Source organism: Phocoena sinus, chromosome 10 (assembly GCF_008692025.1).
Source record: "Phocoena sinus isolate mPhoSin1 chromosome 10, mPhoSin1.pri, whole genome shotgun sequence".
NCBI lineage: Eukaryota > Metazoa > Chordata > Mammalia > Artiodactyla > Phocoenidae > Phocoena > Phocoena sinus.
Window position 1 is genome coordinate 97,244,840 of NC_045772.1, and position 20,948 is coordinate 97,265,787.

At 51.3% G+C, this 20,948-nt stretch overlaps 1 protein-coding gene across 3 annotated transcripts in view; it reads left to right on the forward strand.

Moving 5' to 3' along the window:
- VWF (von Willebrand factor) overlaps positions 1-20,948 on the forward strand; it is a 136,660-nt gene that overhangs the window by 113,612 nt on the left and 2,100 nt on the right. For 2 of the 3 annotated variants that reach the window (XM_032646290.1, XM_032646289.1), the window contains exons 42-50: positions 74-279; positions 1,825-1,974; positions 7,308-7,418; positions 9,336-9,516; positions 10,470-10,510; positions 11,008-11,124; positions 15,030-15,128; positions 15,811-15,939; positions 16,470-16,509. In XM_032646290.1, coding sequence (XP_032502181.1) covers positions 74-279; positions 1,825-1,974; positions 7,308-7,418; positions 9,336-9,516; positions 10,470-10,510; positions 11,008-11,124; positions 15,030-15,128; positions 15,811-15,939; positions 16,470-16,509 — 1,074 coding nt within the window. Of the gene's footprint in view, positions 1-73; positions 280-1,824; positions 1,975-7,307; positions 7,419-9,335; positions 9,517-10,469; positions 10,511-11,007; positions 11,125-15,029; positions 15,129-15,810; positions 15,940-16,469; positions 16,510-20,948 lie in introns of those variants that run through there. The other variant, XR_004351871.1, reaches the window with a different exon arrangement.

The window sequence follows — 20,948 nt, forward strand, 5'->3', positions numbered from 1 at the left end:
ATGCTTAGGAACCCAGGCTGAGTGCAGGGCTCAGTGTGGCAGGACCGGGGCATCACCTCGTGCTGCCCCTCAGCCTGCAGGAAGGAGGAATGCCCAAGGGGGTCCCCGCCCTCCTGTCCCCCGCACCGGACGCCGGTCCTTCAGAAGACCCAGTGCTGTGATGAGTATAAGTGTGTTTGCAACTGTACCAGCTCGGCGGTGACCTGCCCACTGGGGTACCTGGCCTCCACCGTCACCAATGACTGCGGCTGCACCACCACCACCTGCCTCCCTGATGAGGTAGGGGCTGCTCGGCTCCAGCTGGGACAATGGCCGGACGCATGGTGCTGTGGAAGACTTGCCTTCCTGCCCACACAAGTGCTGTGTGGCCCAGGGAAGGGGCGTCAGCACTCCATCTCAGCCTAGATCTGATTAGCTCAGGCGGTACTTACAGAGACGCTACCCCGTTCTGAGCATGGCTGGGTGCCATAGAGGATTCGAAAGGCATGAGTGACTCTAAAACCTAAATTGTAAAACGACGCGCTCCCAGAAATCTCACCTCTACCCCCACTTTCCCTACCTCGCTCCTTCTCTCCCTTCATAATTTATCATTTTCATTGGTGTACCCATCTATCTTTCTTTTTGAAAATATAAGCACATTTTATAAATCTATGTTGCTTCCTATTTCTCCCCAGAAGGGTAGCGGATTATAAATTCTGTTTTGAATGTGTATTTTTTCATCTAACGATTTATAGTAGAATTATCCTCTGTCCGTATATGGAGATCTGCCTCACACCTTTTCACAGCTTAGTCACCTACGGCAGGGATGCATCTTGGTTCAGTCATGTGGGCTCACAGTTGAGTGGCTTCAGCCTTTTGCTGTTACTAGTGATGCTGCAGCAGCCTTGTGCATCTTTCATTTTGTATTTTTGCCAGAGTGTCTTTTGGGATAGATTCCTAGAAGTGGGATTCTGGGCGGTAACACTTTTTAGGGGGGCTTCTTAATCCAAGAACCGGGGGTGTCATTCACTGAGATCATTGTACAAAAGCGGGAAGACTGAGCAGGTGTAGGAAAATGGTTTAAAAATGTGCACCGTTACTATGTGAATAAACGTGGAGACCTGTTCGCAGCTTCAGAGGACACACTTGGGGTCATTTAAAACCTGCCTCTAAGCCTCATGATCCAAGCGTTTCTTTAGTACCTCATTACTAGAAAATAAAGTCTGAGCGTTGTATATCACGTGCATCCCAGGCTTTACGATTCTAATCGTAACCTGCCGTTGGGATCTCATGTCCCACATTCCTTCCATAGCCTGTAGTTCTTCCAAACAGGATCCCTTGTCTCTCAAACACCTCACGCTCTGTCTTCTCTTGATACATTCCTTGTCATTGGTGGGCATCAAGGGAACACTCCTTCATAACGCCTGCCCCCCCTTCCCTCACCTTCCGCCACTCCTGATGGGACAGAGGGCTATACGTGGGTGGGTTCCAAGTTCAAGGACATTACTGGGTCTGAGAATGAGGGTGCAGCTTTCCGTGTGACACAGGAAGGAGTTAAATGCAGTTAAGGCAGCAGTGATAGTGGGTCAAGGCGGCCAGTGTGTTACATCCCCACTTGAGGGCCTCAAAGGACTCAAAAGGAGCCGCTCCCAGGGTGAACCTTCCTAAGGCAGGTGGGCAGGGGAGGGAAGAGGGCAAACTCTACTATGTGAGCATCCCTTCGCGTGGGCAGAGACTATGTTGCTTTCATTTATTGCTGTAGTCTCAGCACCTGGAGTAGATGCTTACTCACCTCTTGTTTCGATGAACTGAGTCACTTCACTCTCGGAAACCTTGTGTCTACAGGTGTGTGTCCACCGAGGCACCATCTACCCCGTGGGCCAGTTCTGGGAGGAGGGCTGTGACGTGTGCACCTGCACGGACCTGGAGGATGCCGTGATGGGCCTGCGTGTGGCCCAGTGCTCTCAGAAGCCCTGTGGAGACAGCTGCCGGCCGGTAAGGGGGAGGAATAGGGTAGGGAAGTAGGGGAGGGGATCCCAGGAATAGGCAAGAAAGCCCCTTTAGGAACCTCTGGTTCAAGGCCAGAGGGGAGGGGCAAGGAGGGGAGTGGGGCTGGGTGAAGGAAAGGAGCATGAGGAAAGGATTGCTGTGTCATCCTTCTGTGATCAGTTCTTGGCTGACAGTCATGTCTGCTGTGCGGTCTTGAGTCCACAGGCTGGGGAGTTGGTCTAAGCAGAGATGTGGATTAATTGCCTAGAAAACAGGGCTTGATTTTTTTCCCCTATCTATCTCTTCCCTTTTCAGACATCTCCTTAGCCTACACCTAGTACAGACATAGGTCCTGAATTTTCTGAGGTGGTCCCCGTGTCAGTGTACTGTAGTGTTTCTACACAGGTTGGTGAGTTTTCAGGCCAGGTTTATCATTTGAGGTACAGCAGTTGAGCCATGTTTATAATTGGAGGTATAATTTGGGGGTTTGAAACCCCCAGTCCAGTTTTTAATTCTTCTTGTGGAGGCCTGCCCCTAAGGCTCCTGTGTGCCTGGGGAGCTTTATTCTTGTGCATTGAAGACTGAGCAGACTCTAGGAAAAGGGAACCACAGTCCGCGGGGGTACCGTGGGTTCAATTGTTTGCTGGTTTAAAGCTGTTATTGTTAGCGCAAGTGTATGTGCCCGATGCGCCGTGAGGCCAAATGCAAATGTCGGAGTTTGGAGCAGAGAAAGGTTTATTGCAGGGCCACGCAAGGGGACGGGTGGCTCGTGCTCTAAAAAGCCCCTGAGCTCCCAGAAGCGTTTCAGCAAAGCCTTTTTCAAAGCCAGGTGAGGGAGCCGGGGGATGGGGGGCCGGGTCGCAGGGTCTGTGATCAGCTCGTGAACAGTTCTCTGATTGGCTGATGGTGAGGTGACAGGGCGGTGTCACAGGGGTTCACATGATCAGTCCTTGGGCTCCAGGAGGCCTGGGGCTACGTTCTCAGGTCACCCGGTAGTTAACATCTTCCGTTTGGTGGGGGGTTTTCACATCTGCAAAACAACTCAGGAAACGTGCATCAAATACTGTTACTTAGGTCCTTCAGAGAGGAGCTGAAGCAGAGGGTACGGGGGAGGCCTGTCCCAGGAAGGCTCCGTAGGGTCCTGCCGGTCACATTACTGTTAGCACTGCGTCACTATCAGTAGAAAATAAGATAAAGGAAGAGGAGGCAGCCCAGGCAGGCGCGTGCGTCTAGCGGTTGCTTTCGTAGCCGCGGTGCAGAGCAGCCTCTTGATGCTTCTTTTCAGAAGCGTGTGTGGTTTGGTGACGGAGGGGAGGACCTGCGAGTGAATCCAGAGATGGGGGAGTCTGTTCAGTTCACCTGCGCTCTACCTGCCTGGCTCGTGCTGAGGAGGAGCAGGGCTGCCGGCCCCCTTGGGAGAGGATGGTGCTGTGGTTCCAGGTGTGCCTTTGGGGAACACTAGGCTTTGGAAACCCACCGGTCTCCATCTCCTCCCACAGGCCATGGGAGGCAGTGGAAATAACTTGCTATCAAGTAAAGAGAGTGATGTTTAGAGGTGGTTTTTATAAAATGGGCCCCCAATATGTTTTGTGTTTTGGTAGGGAGTCTTGATTGCAAAGAATGGAATCCACTCAAGCTAGCTAAAATAAAAAGATGGGGAGGGACTTCCCCTGGTGGCGCAGTGGTTGAGAATCCACCTGCCAACGCAGGGAACACGGGTTTGAGCCCTGGTCCGGGAAGATCCCACATGCCGCGGAGCAACTAAGCCCGTGCGCCACAACTACGGAAGCCTGTGCGCCACAACTACTGAAGCCCACGCGCCTAGAGCCCGTGCTCCGCAACAAGAGAAGCCACCGCAATGAGAAGCCCGCGCACCGCAACGAAGAGTAGCCCCGCTCACCGCAACTAGAGAAAGCCCGCGCGCAGCAACGAAGACCCAACGCAGCCAAAAATAAATAAATAAATTTAAAAATAAATAAAAAGGGGATTTATAGGAAAGACAGGGATTACTCAGAAACGAAGTGCAGGGCATGCAGGTGGGCCCCGTGGTTGTACCACTTTACTCTCCGTTTGTCCCGTGAGCCCCTGTCTCCGCTTCTCTCTGCCCATCCATCCGGTTCCCCACTGTGGGCCTGGGAGGACGTTTCGCTTTCTCAGAAGCTTCATTTGCACGTGGCTTTATGGAACCTGGCTTCAACTCAGTGTGGCTTTTCAGGTCCAGGGTTCGCCCTGTCCAATCAGACCTGTTCAATCTGTGTTGCTCCAGAGATGAACTTCTCAAGAAGAAAATGGATGGGCTCAGCTCGGCCCCGTGGACTCTGGGTCCTCTGTGCAGTCCCCACTCTGGTCCATCAATGCAGGGCACGGGGTGTGAACCTGGCTGTCTAGAGGCCAAGGCGCTGGAGGCGGCTTCAGGAAGTTGGTGGGTCCCGAGGTCAGAAATGAGTGCAGGGGGCACCACGTCCAGAACTGTCGACGGGATGATGGCTCTAGGGTGGCGGAGTGGCCTGTCTTAGAGACAGAATGTTCACACCTTCTGGGAGGAGAAGGAAGCATTGAGGTTTAGTTACAGCTGAGGGGAGGCTGGGCTTTGGTCTGTATTGTGTGTTGAAGTGGGAGCTTTAGTGAATGGCCTCAGGCTTCATTCTTCGTAGAGGAGAGTATCAGCTCTGGTCAGACTCCAGAGGCATTTAGGCTCACTTACCTGAATTCATTTGCTGTCTAGGCTGTGACAAAAAAAAAAAAAAAAAAGAAAGAAAAAAGAACACTACCACCATCACCCTCTGATTCTTCCTTTATAAGCCACTGTCTGCAGAAATACGCTTTCCCCTACCATCTCCATAATTAATCCTCTACGCGTCACATCAGAAACGTGATGTGAGATAAGCAAAGGGCGTTGCTGGTGTCCCAAAGAATTTCATAGGTGTACTATGGCCTTGCTTCCGTGTTGACAGCAAGAGGAATTCCTGCTCTTTTGTATAAACCTCAGAGGAGTTTCTCTTTGAAGGCTTATGACCCTTAGACCCCAGAGTCAGACTAAATTGTAGCTTCAGGGACTGTGTTCTGAGCGACTGAATGCAATCCATTATGTTTTATTCATCCTCGTGATACCCCTCCAGAAGGAAGAAGAGGCAGGGCTGTTCTTCCCATTGGCCACTACACTGAGGCTCGTCTGAAGCCAGCAGACACATGCGTGTCCTGACTCCCAGGCCGGGGCCCCTGCTGCTAGGCTGGTACGGCTGGCCGCACGGGTGTTGTAAGGGCCAGGACGACCCGGCCAAGAGACAGGGGCCAGCGCCCCAGGCCTCCACCTCCGTCTCAGCTGTGGCAATTGTGCTGTTAAATCAGTGAGGAACTTATTTTCCAGTGGCATCTGTTTCCAGCTTGGGTGGATATCAGACCTACTCAGTTCCACTCTTAATTGGGAAACCAGTGAAAACAGGATAGAGAAGAGGGTAGGGAGAAAGGTCTGAGATGTCTCTTTTGGACAGATATAAGCTAGAGGGTTTGGAGGAGTACGGGAAAAGAAACAGAGATGAAAATACAGGATGAGCCCTGGTTGTGCAGGAGGAAACTGTGGAGGGGAATCTTGCAAAGTCGGCAGCCCCAGAACCTGGGGGCGTGGCTGGGAGCACCTGAGCACGAGAAGCAGGTAGGGCTGTGGGAACCAGGCATCCAGCCTGGGTCACCCATAACCCGCAGTGTATTTGCCCGTGGTGGAGGCAGCAGAAAACATAGAGTGTGCACAAATCCAGACCACTCAGCACCCCGAGGGGGGTGCCCAAGAGTGACTCTGGATCCCTAAGGCATCGATGTCTCTGTTCTAGGCTCCCTCGTGTCTCTTTCTTTTGTGCCATTTTGGGTATCCTGCCTTGTAGCGGAGGGCGTGTCGAGTGTATCATCCTAATTTGTTGGCGCCTCCAAAGCACTTACTACATCACAGGTGCACGATAACTAGCTCTCCGCTGATCAAGGACTGAGGGCAGTTCATCGGGCACCGCTGTGACGCAGGTCGGGGTGTAAGTAGGTCCCATGGAGATGCTACAAAGTTGAGCCAGGTCTCTGGGGTCCTCGTGTTCCCCGGGAGAGGCACCCCCTGGGATGATACCGAGTGTTGAGTGCATCCTCTGACTGGGCCCTGCTTGTGAGCGCTCTTGGGGAGCAGAGCGGGTGTGGTACCCACCCCCATCCCGAACGGCTGCGGCTGCAGTTCACCCTTCTCTCCGAGATGCTGCAGGCCCGGGTTCTTGTCCCTCGGCCCCTGGGACAGCCTCACATGTCATCGTTTTGTCTGTTCTTTGTACGTCGCTTCAGAGTTTTCATTGGAGGGTTTCAATCCAAGTTCCCGATGCTTTGGCCAGATTGGAGGACCTCCAAGCGGGGGGATAGGCTGGCAGACTTCAGGCTTGCAGGATGCTGGCCTCCCTGGCAGGCTTTCTGGGGAAAGTGGGTCTCGTCTCACTGTGCCCCATAAACTACTAGGTAAATGTCAAGTGACGACCTGGGGAAGCCCAGCTCTGCACATCGCTGAGAGGTCCTGGGGTCAAGGCACTCATGTCGTATAGGTAATTAGCCCTGTTAGGACAGAGCCGGGACTCCAGGCTTCTGGAATGTTCTCCCCCAGTCAGTGAGGGACCCTAGATTTGGGCTGTGATGAACATCAGGGCAGCCGGCTGCTTCTGAGTGAACTCTGAGCATCTTTAATACTCCCATGGACTGGCTCTTCTTTTTTTTTAAATTTATTTCTTTTATTTATTTATTTTTGGCTGAGTTGGGTCCTCATTGCCGTGCACGGGCTTTCTTCTAGTTGCGGTGAGCGGGGGCTACTCTTTGTTGCGTTGCGCGGGCTTCTCACTGTGGTGGCCTCTCCTGTTGCGAAGCACGGGCTCTAGGCACACAGGCTTCAGTAGTTGTGGCCCGCGGGCTCAGCAGTTGCGGCTCGTGGGCTCTAGAGCGTAGGCTCAGTAGTTGTGGCGCACGGGCTCAGCCGCTCCGCGGCATGTGGGATCCTCCCGGACCAGGGCCCAAACCCGTGTCCCCTGCATTGGCAGGCGGATTCTTAACCACTGCGCCACCAGGGAAGCCCTGGCTCTTCTTAAGTGGAAGTTTGCAGAGGGCAGGGTTGTGTCCCTTCGGCTGGTGTAAGACCCATAGTGACTCAGTGGGTGATGCTTCCTGACCACTTAACATGATCGAGGGGCTGGTGGAGGGCAGAGATGAAAACATCCGGTCCAGCTGTCCCTCTGCAAGCCCCAGGGCTCCGTACACCTGCCGAGTGGACCAGAACACCTGTCTTTGCTGCCGGCCTGTCCTGACGTCCACCTCTTGTGTGCTTTCAGGGCTTCACTTACGTCCTCCACGAAGGCGAGTGCTGTGGAACATGCCTGCCATCTGCCTGCGAGGTGGTGACCGGCTCCCCTCGGGGAGACTCCCAGTCCTACTGGAAGAGTGTAGGTCTGGGCCAGGGCGGGTAGGAAGGAGGGCGGGGGCCTCACCAGCCTGGTCGTCCATCTGGGGTCCGGTGCTGCCCTTGGTTCCGTCCGTAAAGTAGAAGCTCATTCCCTGCCTTTTGCTTTCCCCACAGAGAGTTTAATGCAGCTGTTGGTTTATCCAGATGTCAGCTGGGATCACCTTGCTCCCGGGGAACTAGTTAAAGTTGCCCCAGACTTCCCATTGTGTGGATTTGGGGAGAAGCCCAGTTCCCTCCCTCTGAGTTCTGTGAACGCCTGAGGGTGGGGGTCGTGTTCTCCTGTTTAACCTGTGAAGCTGAGGACCTGCTTCCCCTGATGGGTGGTGCAGGGCCGTGTCGTGGGCCTGGCACCCTGCCACACCGGCCCAGGCGGCGTCCTCTGACCTTTTCACTGGTTTCTGTTGGAGAAATATGTAACCCAGAGAAGCAAACTACATTTCTGTTCCCAGGGCCCCTAAGCCCCCTTCCGCAGCTCTGGCTGTAGCCCCTGGGCGTGTTGGCAGCCCCCGTCTCCCCACCCTTGTCTTCTCCTGCCCAGCCCCCCACCCCCAGATCCCCTCCCCTGACACAGAGCAGGGTCGCTTCTCCTTCGTGGCCCAGAGGCTCTCACTTTGACTCTGGGCTCATAAAGCCGTTTTCTGAAGCACAGAGGATCCCTCCCCGGGAGTCAGTCGTAGCCCACGTGCTAGGATGCTACCAGTCCTTTAAGTCTGTTGGATAAGGATGAAGTGGAAGGGTGCTAAGCCCTGGAATCCTTAGGACGCGGATGCTGGGAGGGGGTCCTAGGGACCATCCCCTTCTGAGTCCTCCAGCAAGACCAAAACAAACTCTGTTTAGAAGGAGGGCAAAGGGTTACCTGTCCTGCCCTGAACGTGCTCACCTGCTCACCTCCTACCCTGGCCCACCAGTCTCCTCCTCCTTGGTGGTGACAGACTGAGTTTCCCACCTCCCTCTTCTAATCCTGGTTACCTGTGGATTTCCCTGCTGTGTCCCTCCTCTCCATGCTTTTAACCTCTTTGTTCCCCATCCCATCCTGGGATCAGGCTGGCTTTGCACCTCCTCCCCAGGGCCAGAGGCTACTCCATCCTGGTTGGGGCTGACAGCTGGTCCCTTTTTTTTTTTTTTTGCGGTACGCGGGCCTCTCACTGTTGTGGCCTCTCCCGTTGCGGAGCACAGGCTCCGGACACACAGGCTCAGCGGCCATGGCTCACGGGCCCAGCCGCTCCGCGGCATGTGGGATCTTCCTGGACCGGGGCACGAACCCGCGTCCCCTGCATCGGCAGGCAGACTCTCAACCACTGCGCCACCAGGGATTACCTGGGACAGGCCACCCGTGTGCAGCCTGGGAGCTCAGGGCAGATTACAGGGCCGAGGGTCAGACACCGGCATCCCCGGCTCTTACCTGGGACAGGCCACCCGTGTGCAGCCTGGGAGCTCAGGGCAGATTACAGGGCCGAGGGTCAGACACCGGCATCCCCGGCTCTTACCGGCTCCCTGTACCAGAGGGAAGCAGCACGAAGTTGGGTGCTGGGCTGAGTTTCCCTCCACATCTCCCCTCCACTGTCTCCCCATGCAGCCCTTCCTGGACACTCAGCTCCCAGCTGAGCCAAGGGTGGAGGGAGCATCCTTAGGTGTCCCCAGGTGCTTCCTCCAGTGGCTCAAGACTCTGTCTTGGGAGCACATGGGGCTCTGAGCTAGGATCTCGGTCAGGGTGACTCTGACCCAGACTCACTGAAGGACCCGGATGAGCTGTCCCTCCCTCTATGCGCCGCACCCTGTGGGCAGGGCTTAGCCGTTGAGCCGGGCTCACCTCCAGGACCCACACCAGCTCCTGAGGGGGCCGCCCACTCCCAGTGGGACCTTGGCCCCCTGACCAACTTGGGTGCTCCGACCACAGGTTGGCTCTCACTGGGCCTCTCCCGAGGACCCCTGCCTCATCTACGAGTGTGTCCGAGTCAAGGAGGAGGTCTTCGTGCAACAGAGGAATGTCTCCTGCCCCCAACTGGACGTCCCCACCTGCCCCTCGGGCTTCCAGCTGAGCTGTCAGACCTCGGGCTGTTGCCCCACCTGTCACTGCGGTAAGATGTCCCACCAAGCCCGCCTTCAAGCCTCTCTCTCCTCTAAGGCTCCCGAATCCTTGCCTTTTGAGCAGCTCAGGGAAACGGGGAGGATCAAATCTCTCCATCCATTGCTAACACTTTGGGGAGAAAGCAAATAAGATGAGGGAAATGGGACAATTTCCTGAGGGTCGTCACTGTGTCAGCGCTGGTTTTGTACCTTGTCTCATGTCATCCTTATGACAATCCCATGAGGTGGGTACCATTATACCTCCCTTTGCTCTTGTGAGTTAGTGAGTGGTAGAACTGGGCTTGGACCCAGGCTTCTCTAATTCTAGAGACTTCTTCTCAATCATTCGGCTGGAAAAGGTATTCCGACTGCCCATCCCCTAACCCCACCAACCAACCAACCAACCACATCAACAAACAAACCAATCAACCAACCAACCAGTCAACCAACTAACCAACAAACCACACAATCAACCAACCAACCAACCAACGAAATAAACAACCAAGCAACCAACTAACCCACCCACCAACCAACCAACCAACCAGCCAAACAACCAACAGCAACAGCAAACAGCTCTCGCCACCCCCTGTCCTGAGCTCTGTGTGTGATTTTATCTCGGGACTTAAAGTTTCCAGAGTAGAATGTCTTTCTTTGACAAGCCCAAACATCCTCCCACTCACCCCTTGGGTGTGAATCACTTAAACAAGTGCCCTCCCCTCGAGGACTGCAGGGACCTTCTCCCTGCGGGCTGGGTGGTGGGCAGCAGGTAGCTGCCCTTCCTCAGCGGGCCTGGGGCCGCTGTGGCCACGTGGGCTCCGGCAGGAGGACCCACAGCGCCTGGCGCTGGGTGGGGAGCAGGACCGGCAGGTGGAGCAGGGAGGCCCAGCCTGGGAGGAGCAGCTGGGTCGTGGGCCTTCACCAGCTGTGCTCCGCACACTCATGCCCTGTGCCTGTCTCTCCCCAGAGCCCGTGCAGGCCTGTGTGCTCAACGGCACCATCATCGGGGTGAGCTGCCGCCTTCTCCTCCAGGGCGCCTGGGGGGCAGGGATGGGGTGCTGTGGGAAGGGTGTCATTCTAAAGTGCAAGTGAAAGGAGCCAGGGGGACCTGCCCCACCCACACTTTCCTTTCCTCCAGGGCTTCCCAGGCATCCTGGAGTGGAACCCCTACCTCTCCGGGGCCCGGGCCCCGCCTTCTAGCGCTCACATCCAGGCCCCAGACACTCGAGCATTTCTTCTGTGCATGCTTCAATCTGCCCCTCTCCCTCTGCCTCAGCTCCCTCTCTGCCGGGAAAGCCCTCACTCTTACCGTGCCATCCTTGAGGCGGGGTGGGAAGGGAGGGAGCAGACCTCTCGGGACAGGAGGAGAATCAGGGTGATGGATCCTGGCAGCTTTGGGCAGCCGGGCCCCCATGCCCAAGGCAGACGGCTCACGGGACTGAGGGCAGTGGAGGGTCGGGGGTTCCGGGTGCCGGGAGGCCTGACCCTGGTCCCTTTGGTTCCAGCCCGGGAGGAGTCTGATGGTTGACCTGTGTACCACCTGCCTCTGCACCGTCCAGGTGGGGGTCATCTCCGGATTCAAGCTGGAGTGCAGGCAGACCACCTGCGAGGACTGCCCGCTGGTGAGAGAGGCTCATGGGGGCCTGCGGGTGGACTGGGTACTTGTGGGACCCAAGCAGTGGGACCTCACCGGGCTCGTTAAATAAAAGCTTTCATGATTTTCTGATTATGGACATATTTGACAACAGTAAGGAAGAGAATAAAAGTCACCTACCCAAATTGCATTTCTCAGATATAATTATAATTTAGTTTTGGAAATTTAAACATTTTCTTCCTGTATTTGCAAGGCTTGTGATACCATATTTACAGTTCTGTATTCTTTTTAAGCAACATACTACCCTTCTTTGAAAACATTAAAAATTAGTCAACAAATATTTATCAGTGACTAGTTAGTCCACAATTATTTATCAGACACTTGCTATGTGCAGGGTTCTAGGCAACATTCTTTGAAGGGGCTCTGCCTCAACATATACTTTTATTATTGGACATCGTGTTTTAATAGTTCACCCTGCCAGGTCACGATGACTGTGTTTGCTCAGAACACCTCTGAGGGTGGGTTCTGGGAAGTGGAATCATCATTTCTAGTTGGGTAGAGGAAAGCATGCTCTTCACTGTTCTTATCGTGACTCTCAGCCCCACCTCGCAGAGCTGGACCCAACGCTCAGGAGGATGCCTTGGTTTCCTCCGCAAACTGCCTTCTGCATTTGGGGCTCCTGCTGTCTTAGAAAATATGGTTGGTCAGATGAGTTTCTTGTGAGCTAGATGCACAGGGTATAGTCATTGCTCCTTCAGGTGGCGGGGCAGCGGGCGGGTTCTGGGCGGGGTCGGGGAGGAGTGGAGCGGCACAGCGGCCAGAGGGGAGGGGCGGTGCGGGGTTAGGGACAAGGTTAGGACAAGCTGCTGGTGCGGTCAGCGCTCTTGAGGTCGGGGAGTGTTCTGCGCCTGTGCCCTTCATGGCACTTAGCACCGTGTGATGCTCCAAGTGGGGGCTTAATAGCACATTTTCAAGGGGAGTGAAGGGGTCCGTGGGAGACACAGCTACTTCTGATAGAATGGCTCAAGGAGAACATTCCCACCTCAATTAGAAAGAAGCCAGTGAAGTATGCCTTTTTGCTTTTTTAAATTTAAAATCCCAGTTGTTTTAGGGTTTCGCATGCAGGTGTGTGTGTGTGTGTGTGTGTGTGTGTGTGTGTGTGTGTGTGAGTGTGTGTGAGATAACTCCCCTGCATACATCTGGGCTTGAATATGGGATGGAATGATGCTGTCTGGAGTCTTTGGCATCCCTTTAGCTGGATGTCCATGGAACTACAGTGGATGCAGGAGGCGGTCCACGCTAAGCGGACCTGAAGGAGAGTGTTCTGGGGAGGCGCGGGGGGGCGGGGCGAGCCCACTAACTCTCTACCTGCGCCCTCTGGTGGTCAGAGGGTGGCATGGCCACTTCCTCTGCGTCCGTAGAAATCCAGCTTTAGAATCCAGTCTAGACTTAGGTTTCTAAATATTTTTAAATTCACGGCCCCTTTTGGTCTGTGTACTCCTCCTCCTCGCCTCCAAGATTCCGCTGTCTCCCCAGGGATCTCCTCCCTCTTGAGATCCCTGAGTTTAGCCCTGCCGTGTGTCTCTCAGCCTCTGCTGAGCTCTGCCTCACATGCCCCCATTCTAGCTCAGCTTACCTGGCCTTGTCACGTTCCTCTACCATGAAGGGCCTCCGTGTGGCCTCCTGCAGGTGGGGAGCTCTGGTGGGTCAAGTGTAGGCTGGTCTGTGTCTGTTTGAACTGCCGATGTCAGATGGAACTCGTAGCATCATCAGAGACGTGGGGCCTGTGTCTGCTTCAGGGGAGACGACGCTTATACCTAAAAGGAGCCCAGAAGCCGGTCTGTGCTGCTGGGTGGTAGAGACAAAGGAGGGCTTGAGGAAGAGAGGTGACACTGACCAGGAACCTTGAGAAGGCCTCCCAGAGGAGCATGACCATGGGCTGACCTTGAGCAATGACCCCCCCCCAGGAGGGGGCACAGGGACAGACTGGCATTTAAGCAAGAGTTAGAAAAGGGCAGCGGGGGGATAAGCCTGGGGTCCTTGAGCAGCCGATGTAGTTTATGAAAAGGGCCGGGAGACACCTGTGAGGAGAGTTTGGGGGGCCTCCCTGGACAGGGGGAGCAGGGCTAGTTGGCTGCTCAGACCTGAGTGAGTGAGCCTGTGGCTGGCTGGGCACCTGGCGGCTCCTGATTGGATGCTCTGGCAAAAGTCTGGTCAGCACTGCCCTCCATGTCCGTCTGGCAGCTGTGTGGTACGTACCCCGCCAGCAGGGCTCAGACAGGCCCGTCACCAGTGCAGCTGTGTTCTTGCCTTGCGGGGTCCGTTCTCTCTGTTGCGTCCTTCCAGTGGTTTCTGCTGTGTTCCCTGTCCTCCCGTCCCTCTTCCCCCAGTCCCACAGCACCTCTGAAATCATCGCCCCTCCTCTCACCTTCCCCCCTCCTCCACTTTCTCCTGTCCCTTCTTCTCCCACAGCGCCTACCACCTTTCCCTGTTCTTGGCTTCACCGTGCCCTCTGCCTCTCTGGGGTGTGGAGTGTGCGTCCACCGCCCCATCCCTTCACTTTGCAGACCCCTCCTCCATCTGTCCCCCACCCCTCACTTCTCCTGTAAAGATTTTGGACACGTTCTTCTCCTTGGGCCTGCTGAGTGGAGGGCATTTCCTAGTGTCTTCTTCTAACACTCACTAAAAAATGTCCCGATCCACGCTCCCGTGAAATCGTGCCTGATTTAAGCCTCATTTTATTTCCTCTTTCTGACTGTAAGCGCTCACATACGTTCATGCTGTTTTGCCCAGCTCTTTCTTCCTCTCCCATCCACCTCGGTCCACACCTGCCAGGAATTGTGCGTTTTTGAAAACACAGTTGAAGCTCACCGGTGAAACGCGACCTGATGGCCTCAAATGTCAGCAGCGTCCTTCTGAGTGTGTGTGTGTGGCCTGGGCTCTCTCTCTGCGGCTTCCCTGATGAGTTCAGTGGACGCTCATAGACTCCTAACCTCCCCTGCTGGTTACGAGCTGTCAGTCGGAGTGCAGTGAGCAAGGGGGCAATGTGAGAGGACCAGCCCCGGAATTCAGGTCCGGTGCTCCACGCTGACCTGCTAGAGATTCATAGTAGAAAAACCTCAGGACCCCAAGGAATGAATCTCTAAGTGGTCATTACTAAATGTAGCAAAATGAAAACAAGAATGACACCATAGCTGGTCTTCACATAACTAAATTTATTCTTTTAAACACCCCTACCTTCACCCCATGTGAGGAGCCAGCTTGTCCGTGTTCTGGGACCGAGCCAACATGAGCACCTGTTACTTGTTCTCACTGCCCCTTGCTGCGGCAGGGACCCTAATAAAGCCTTGCCTGAAAAAACCAGCCAACCAGACAAACAAAGCCCCCAAAAAAACTTTACTAGATTTAGTTCTTTTTTTTTTTTTTTTTTTCCCGGCATGGTGGGGAGAGTTAAAAGAGCTTTAATTTTAACGCAGTCATGAGACAGCTGATGATCGCTTTTTGGCTTTATTAACGTGGTTTCAAATACTTGGCAGAATAAAAAGTTGGTCACCCTATGTTGTCTCCCAGATTGGGGGGTTGTTTCTGTGAAACAGTGAAGTCCACCTTCCGGGAAGCTGCTGGATTGGCAGGAATAGAGGTAGGAAGACAGTTACTACCGTGACCGAGTCCAGCGGTGGACGATGATTTCTTGGATCAGGTGATGACAGAGGACCCTGGCACGACAAGCTGTGGATGAGCTCAAGATGCAGTTTTTGGCAAGATCTGGTGATGAGTGGAGCAGGGGGGATAAGAAAAAGAGAGAACACAAGGATGACCCCCAGATTTCTAGTTTGAACAGCTGCTTAATGAAACCATTTACCGTTTGGCCTACTTTCGATCAGGATCTTAGGGGGAGGTTTAAACTAAGCCTGCTTTTTCTCCTGGTTACAGGGTTACAAGGAAGAGAAGATGCAGGGCCAGTGCTGCGGGAGATGCCTGCCTATGGCTTGCACCATTCAGCTACGAGGGGGACAGATCATGATGCTAAAGGTGTGTGTGGGCAACTTAAACTCAGGGGTCTCCCTACGACCACCGTCTGGTTTCCTATTTGGGATATTTTCTTCAAGGAAGAGGGACTGAGTTTGGGTCAATATTGACTTCCTTTTGTACCTAGTTCTGATTTCATAAGGGAAAGATGGGTAACCTTTAGGAAGTACAGAATTCGCTCTTAGATTTGGTTAATTTGTCACTCTGTGACAGAAGTTGGGGTAGGGCCCCGTGATTGGGAGTGAGTTGATCTTTAAGATTTTCTCCAGCCTTGATGGTCCATGAGACTGGTCAGCCAATCAGGGTGACACAGACTGGGCTCTATGAAAGCCAGAGTGGGCTGGTGGGGCTGGCAGGTGGCACCTGGCTCACCTCTAGTTCAGCTACTGATGGGCCAGTTTCCCTTTGCTGTGTCTTAATTCTTTAAGCTGTTAAGTGGTCAGTAGAGTTAGGGATGCCCTACATTTATGCAGCCCCATTCCCAGTTAACAAGCTGTAAAACTGGACTCCACCTCTGTTCTGGGTTCTGGGTGTGGAGACTTTGCACACACTGCTTCGGTCTTGTTCCAAGGTCCCCTACCTTGTCTCAACAACTCCAAAGAGTCAAGGTCATGGCTTGAAGTGGCTTTGGACCCCAAACACCGTCTTCAGATTTGCTCTGCCCACCTCCCCTCTTTCCTTTCAGCGTGATGAGACTCTCCAGGATGGCTGTGACAGTCACTTCTGCAGGGTCAACAAGAGAGGCGAGTTCATCTGGGAGAGGAGGGTCACGGGCTGCCCGCCCTTCGATGGACACAAGTGTCTGGCCGAGGGGGTGAGTAGCTGGGGCTCAGGCCCTGCTTTCCTCTTGACTGTCTCCATCTTTGACTCTCAGAAGAGGGTTCTTCTGAACAGCGGTCCAGCTCTGCTGTTGGACACGTGATTCCCAGTGTCCAAGGAGAACCCTGACCTAGTTTAAAAATCAACGAAATTACAAAATCAAAGCCCGATGCAGGGACAGAACTCTCTCAACTGTACCATATGCTTTAAGAAAACGCCTTCCCTTAAGGGAGACTGGATCTGTGATCCTTGGATGGGATGGTGAGAGAGCAAACTGATTTCCAGCCTCCGCTGGGAACGATGATCCTGGTGACTCAACTGGAAGGGAGTTCAGAATAATCAGAATCATTTCGGCCTGGCCAGGTGGGGTGGTCAGTCTATTCACATTTGTGATGGGAAAACCCGTTCATATCTGGGGACTTAAGCTCAGGACTGTGAGTCCAGAGGCAGGACGTGGCCTGGAGTGACTGACAGTGTCCACTATGTACTATTTGTGCCTAATCTGCGACTCTGCTGTTTTCTTAGGGGAAAATCATGAAAATTCCAGGCACATGCTGTGACACGTGTAAGTACCTTACCAATAGCTTGTCCCTTGAAATGCATCGGGCGAAGTCCAGGGACTGTTCTTTGCAATGACCTTTCTTCTAGAAAGATATTGCAGCCAGTGTGTTCAATTCTGCAGGGAGCTTCCACCCCACCCTGCATGTCCTTGGACTGCCCCCTGCTCAAGCCCCCTTTCAAGATGCCTGTGAGGCACACTCTTCCTCCTTCCTTCCAAACTCCTGGCAGTCACTAGCCTCTTACCTGCCTTTCCCCTGGCAGAGCCTTGGGTTGGTCATAGCAGTCCTATCATGAGAGAATGTCTTCCCTCTGCCACCAGGACTCCTGAAGACAGGCACCTTGATTCATGATCTCGACAGAGCGGACATTCAGTATGCCTCTAAGCTTTGGGTGTCGTGCAGCTCTCCCAGAGAGAAAGGGAAGCCAGCAGCTGGCTGTGGGGCTGCAGTGAACACAGCCTTCTCGAGGATTTATGAGGCTGGTCTCAGTTTTATTAACCTCGTCTGCTTCACTCTCAGCTCCTCTTGACCTTGCAGTTGTGTTGTACTGGTTGGTCCCAATAGTTGCGGCTGCAGCTTTGGAGACGGAGCTCAAGCCTGCCCACCAGACAGCATCTCACCACATGTTCTTGCGTTCTTGTTTCCAGGAGCACAAGTACCTTTCAGAATCCCAGTGTTAGTGCTGTATTCTCTGAATGTAGAATTACTTGCCTGGACTAATATTCTTTGTCTTTTAGTTTAGTTAGTTTTGGGGTTCACGGGCCCATGTTCCCATGTTTATTTTTGGGTAGAGAAAGGAAGAGTAAAAACACGAATATCTTCAGCGTTCAGTCATTCATTCTTTTCTTGATGGCTCACTCTGACAGTCCCTGTAGTTGCTGTAACCAAGTTGCAGGTTGTGGAAAACACACTCTGAAAGCATCTTTTTCTATGGTTCTTGTTTGCATGATTGAAGAATGTGGTCAGGAAACCATCAGAGGAGATGCATTCTCTCTAGGCGTGCTGCACATGGAATTGGGCCGAGGCTGTTATCTTCAAAACTAGCAGCGAGGCCAAAAGGGGCCTGTGTTGGTCTGTGCTTTCAAGAGGTGGGGACCTTCCATAAGGAAAAGAAGCCAGGCTCAGGGAGTTAAATCTACAGCAAAACAATATAGTGTGTTGGCCTCGATATGTTTTCCTTATTCACCCTCTTAATGTGGTTGGCAGGCTTTCACTTTAAAATGACATTATTTGGGAGTTGGGAGCCCAACTATTAGGTAGTTAAAGTTGATTTAGATTTGGAGCCATCCAGGAATGGAAAACTCCCAGTGTTTGGATGGGCAATAATGAGCTGGCATTAAATCTTAGATTATCAGTGGGCCAAGTAGAGGTTCAGATCTGAGTGCTTTTAACCCCTGTACATAAGGAGACCCATGCTAGCGACCCAGAGGTAGCTATACCCAAAGGGAAGATTCCATAAGGGCTCCTACGATCAGCTCCCACAGAGACAATGACATTTGCAGGGATAGTTAGAGATTAATTGTATTTCTTAGCTGCCTCATTGCCCGTCAGCTTCTGGATATTGTTTTAAGCGCAGGAGGATTGCTCTCCTCATTATGGTTTTTATTTTATTATTTTTAACATCTTTATTGGAATACAGTTGCTTTACAATGTTGTGTTAGTTTCTGCTGTATAACAAAGTGAGTCAGCTATATGTATACATATATCCCCATATCCCCTCCCTCTTGGGTCTCCCTCCCACCCCTCTAGGTGGTCACAAAGCACTGAGCTGATCTCCCTGTGCTATGCGGCTGCTTCCCACTAGCTATCTGTTTTACATTTGGTAGTGTATATATGTCAACGCTACTCTCTCACTTCATCCCAGACTAGCCTTCCCCCTCCCCGTGTCCTCAAGTCCATTCTCTACGTCTGCATCTTTATTCCTGTCCTGCCCCTATGTTCATCAGAACCTTTTTTCTTTTTTTTAGATTCTCTCTCTCTATATATGTGTTAGCATACAGTATTTGTTTTTCTCTTTCTGACTTACTTCACTCGGTATGACAGACTCTAGGTCCATCCACCTCATTACAAATAACTCAATTTTGTTTCTTCTAATGGCTGAGTAATATTCCATTGTATATATATGTGCCACATCTTCTCTATCCGTTCATCTGTTGATGGACACTTAGGTTGCTTCCATGTCCTGGCTATTGTAAATAGTGCTGCAGTGAACATTGTGGTACATGACTCTTTTTGAATTATGGTTTTCTCAGGGTATATGCCCAGTAGTGGGATTGCTGGGTCATATGGTAGTTCTATTTTTACTTTTTTAAGGAACCTCCATACTGTTCTCCATAGTGGCTGTATCAATTTACATTCCCACCAACAGTGCAAGAGGGTTCCCTTTTCTCCACACCCTCTCCAGCATTTGTTGTTGTAGATTTTCTGATGATGCCCATTCTAACAAGCGTGAGGTGATACCTCATTGTAGTTTTGATTTGCATTTCTCTAATAATTAGTGATGTTGAGCAGCTTTTCTTGTGCTTCTTGGCCGTCTGTATATCTTCTTTGGTGAAATGTCTATTTAGGTCTTCTGCCCAGTTTTGGATTGGGTTGTTTGTTTTTTTGATATTGAGCTCCATGAGTTGTTTGTATATTTTGGAGATTAATCCTTTGTCAGTTGCTTCCTTTGCAAATATTTTCTCCCATTCTGAGAGTTGTCTTTTTGTCTTGTTTATGGTTTCCTTTGTTGTGCAAAAGCTTTTACGTTTCATTAGGTCCCAGTTGTTTATTTTTGCTTTTATTTCCATTTCTCTAGGAGGTGGGTCAAAAAGGATCTTGCTGTGATTTATGTCATAGAGTGTTCTGCCTATGCTTTCCTCTAAGAGTTTTATAGTGTCTGGCCTTACATTTAGGTGTTTAATCCATTTTGAGTTTATTTTTGTGTATGGTGTTAGGAAGTGTTCTAATTTCATTCTTTTACATGTAGCTGTCCAGTTTTCCCAGCACCACTTATTGAAGAGAGGCTGTCTTTTCTCCATTGCATATTCTTTCCTCCTTTATCAAAGATAAGGTGACCATGTGTGTATGCGTTTATCTCTGGGATTTCCATTTTGTTCCATTGATCTATATTTCTGCTTTTGTGCCAGTACCATACTGTCCTGATTACTGTAGCTTTGTAGTATAGTCTGAAGTCCGGGAGCCTGATTCCTCCAGCTCCGTTTTTCGTTCTCAAGATTGCTTTGGCTACTCGGGGTCTTTTGTGTTTCCATACAAATTGTGAAATTTTTTGTTCTAGTTCTGTGAAAAAGGCTATTGGTAGTTTGATAGGGATTGCATTGAATCTGTAGATTGCTTTGGGTAGTATAGTCATTTTCACAATGTTGATTCTTCCAATCAAGGAACATGGTATATCTCTCCATCTGTTTGTATTGTCTTTAATTTCTTTCATCAGTGTCTTATAGATTTCTGCATACAGGTCTTTTGTCTCCTTAGGTAGGTTTATTCCTAGGTATTTTATTCTTTTAGTTGCAATGGTAAATGGGAGTGTTACCTTAATTTCTGTTTCAGATTTTTCATCGTTAGTGTATAGGAATGCAAACCCTAGTGTGTAGGGTTTGTCATACATGGCCTTTATTATGTTGAGGTAGGTTCCCTCTACGCCTACTTTCTGGAGAGTTTTTATCATAATTGGGTGTTGAATTTTGTCGAAAGCTTTTTCTGCATCTATTGAGATGATCATATGGTTTTTATCCTTTGATTTGTTAATATGGTATATCACATTGATTGATTTGAGTATATTGAAGAATCCTTGCATTCCTGGGATAAACCCCACTTGGTCATGGCGTATGACCCTTTTAATATGCTGTTGGATTCTGTTTGCTAGTATTTTGTTGAGGATTTTTGCATCTATGTTCATCAGTGATATTGGCCTGTAGTTTCCTTTTTTTGTGATATCTTTGTCTGGTTTTGGTATCAGGGTGATGGTGGCCTCGTAGAATGAGTTTGGGAGTGTTCCTCCCTCTGCTATATTTCAGAAGAGTTTAAGAAGGACAGGTGTTAGCTCTTCTCTAAATGTTTGATAGTATTCGCCTGTGAAGTCATCTGGTCCTGGGCTTTTGTTTGTTGGAAGATTTTTAATCACAGTTTCAATTTTAGTGCTTGTGACTGGGCTGTTCATATTTTCTGTTTCTTCCTGGTTCAGTCTTGGAAGGTTGTGCTTTTCTAAGAATTTGTCCATTTCTTCCAGGTTGTCCATTTTATTGGCGTATAGTTGCTTGCAGTAATCTCTTATGATCCTTTGTATTTCTGCACTGTCAGTTGTTACTTCTCCTTTTTCATTTCTAATTCTGTTGATTTGAATCTTCTCCCTTTTTTTCTTGATGAGTCTGGCTAATAATTTATCAATTTTGTTTATCTTCTCAGAGAACCTGCTTTTAGTTTTATTGATCTTTGCTAATGTTTC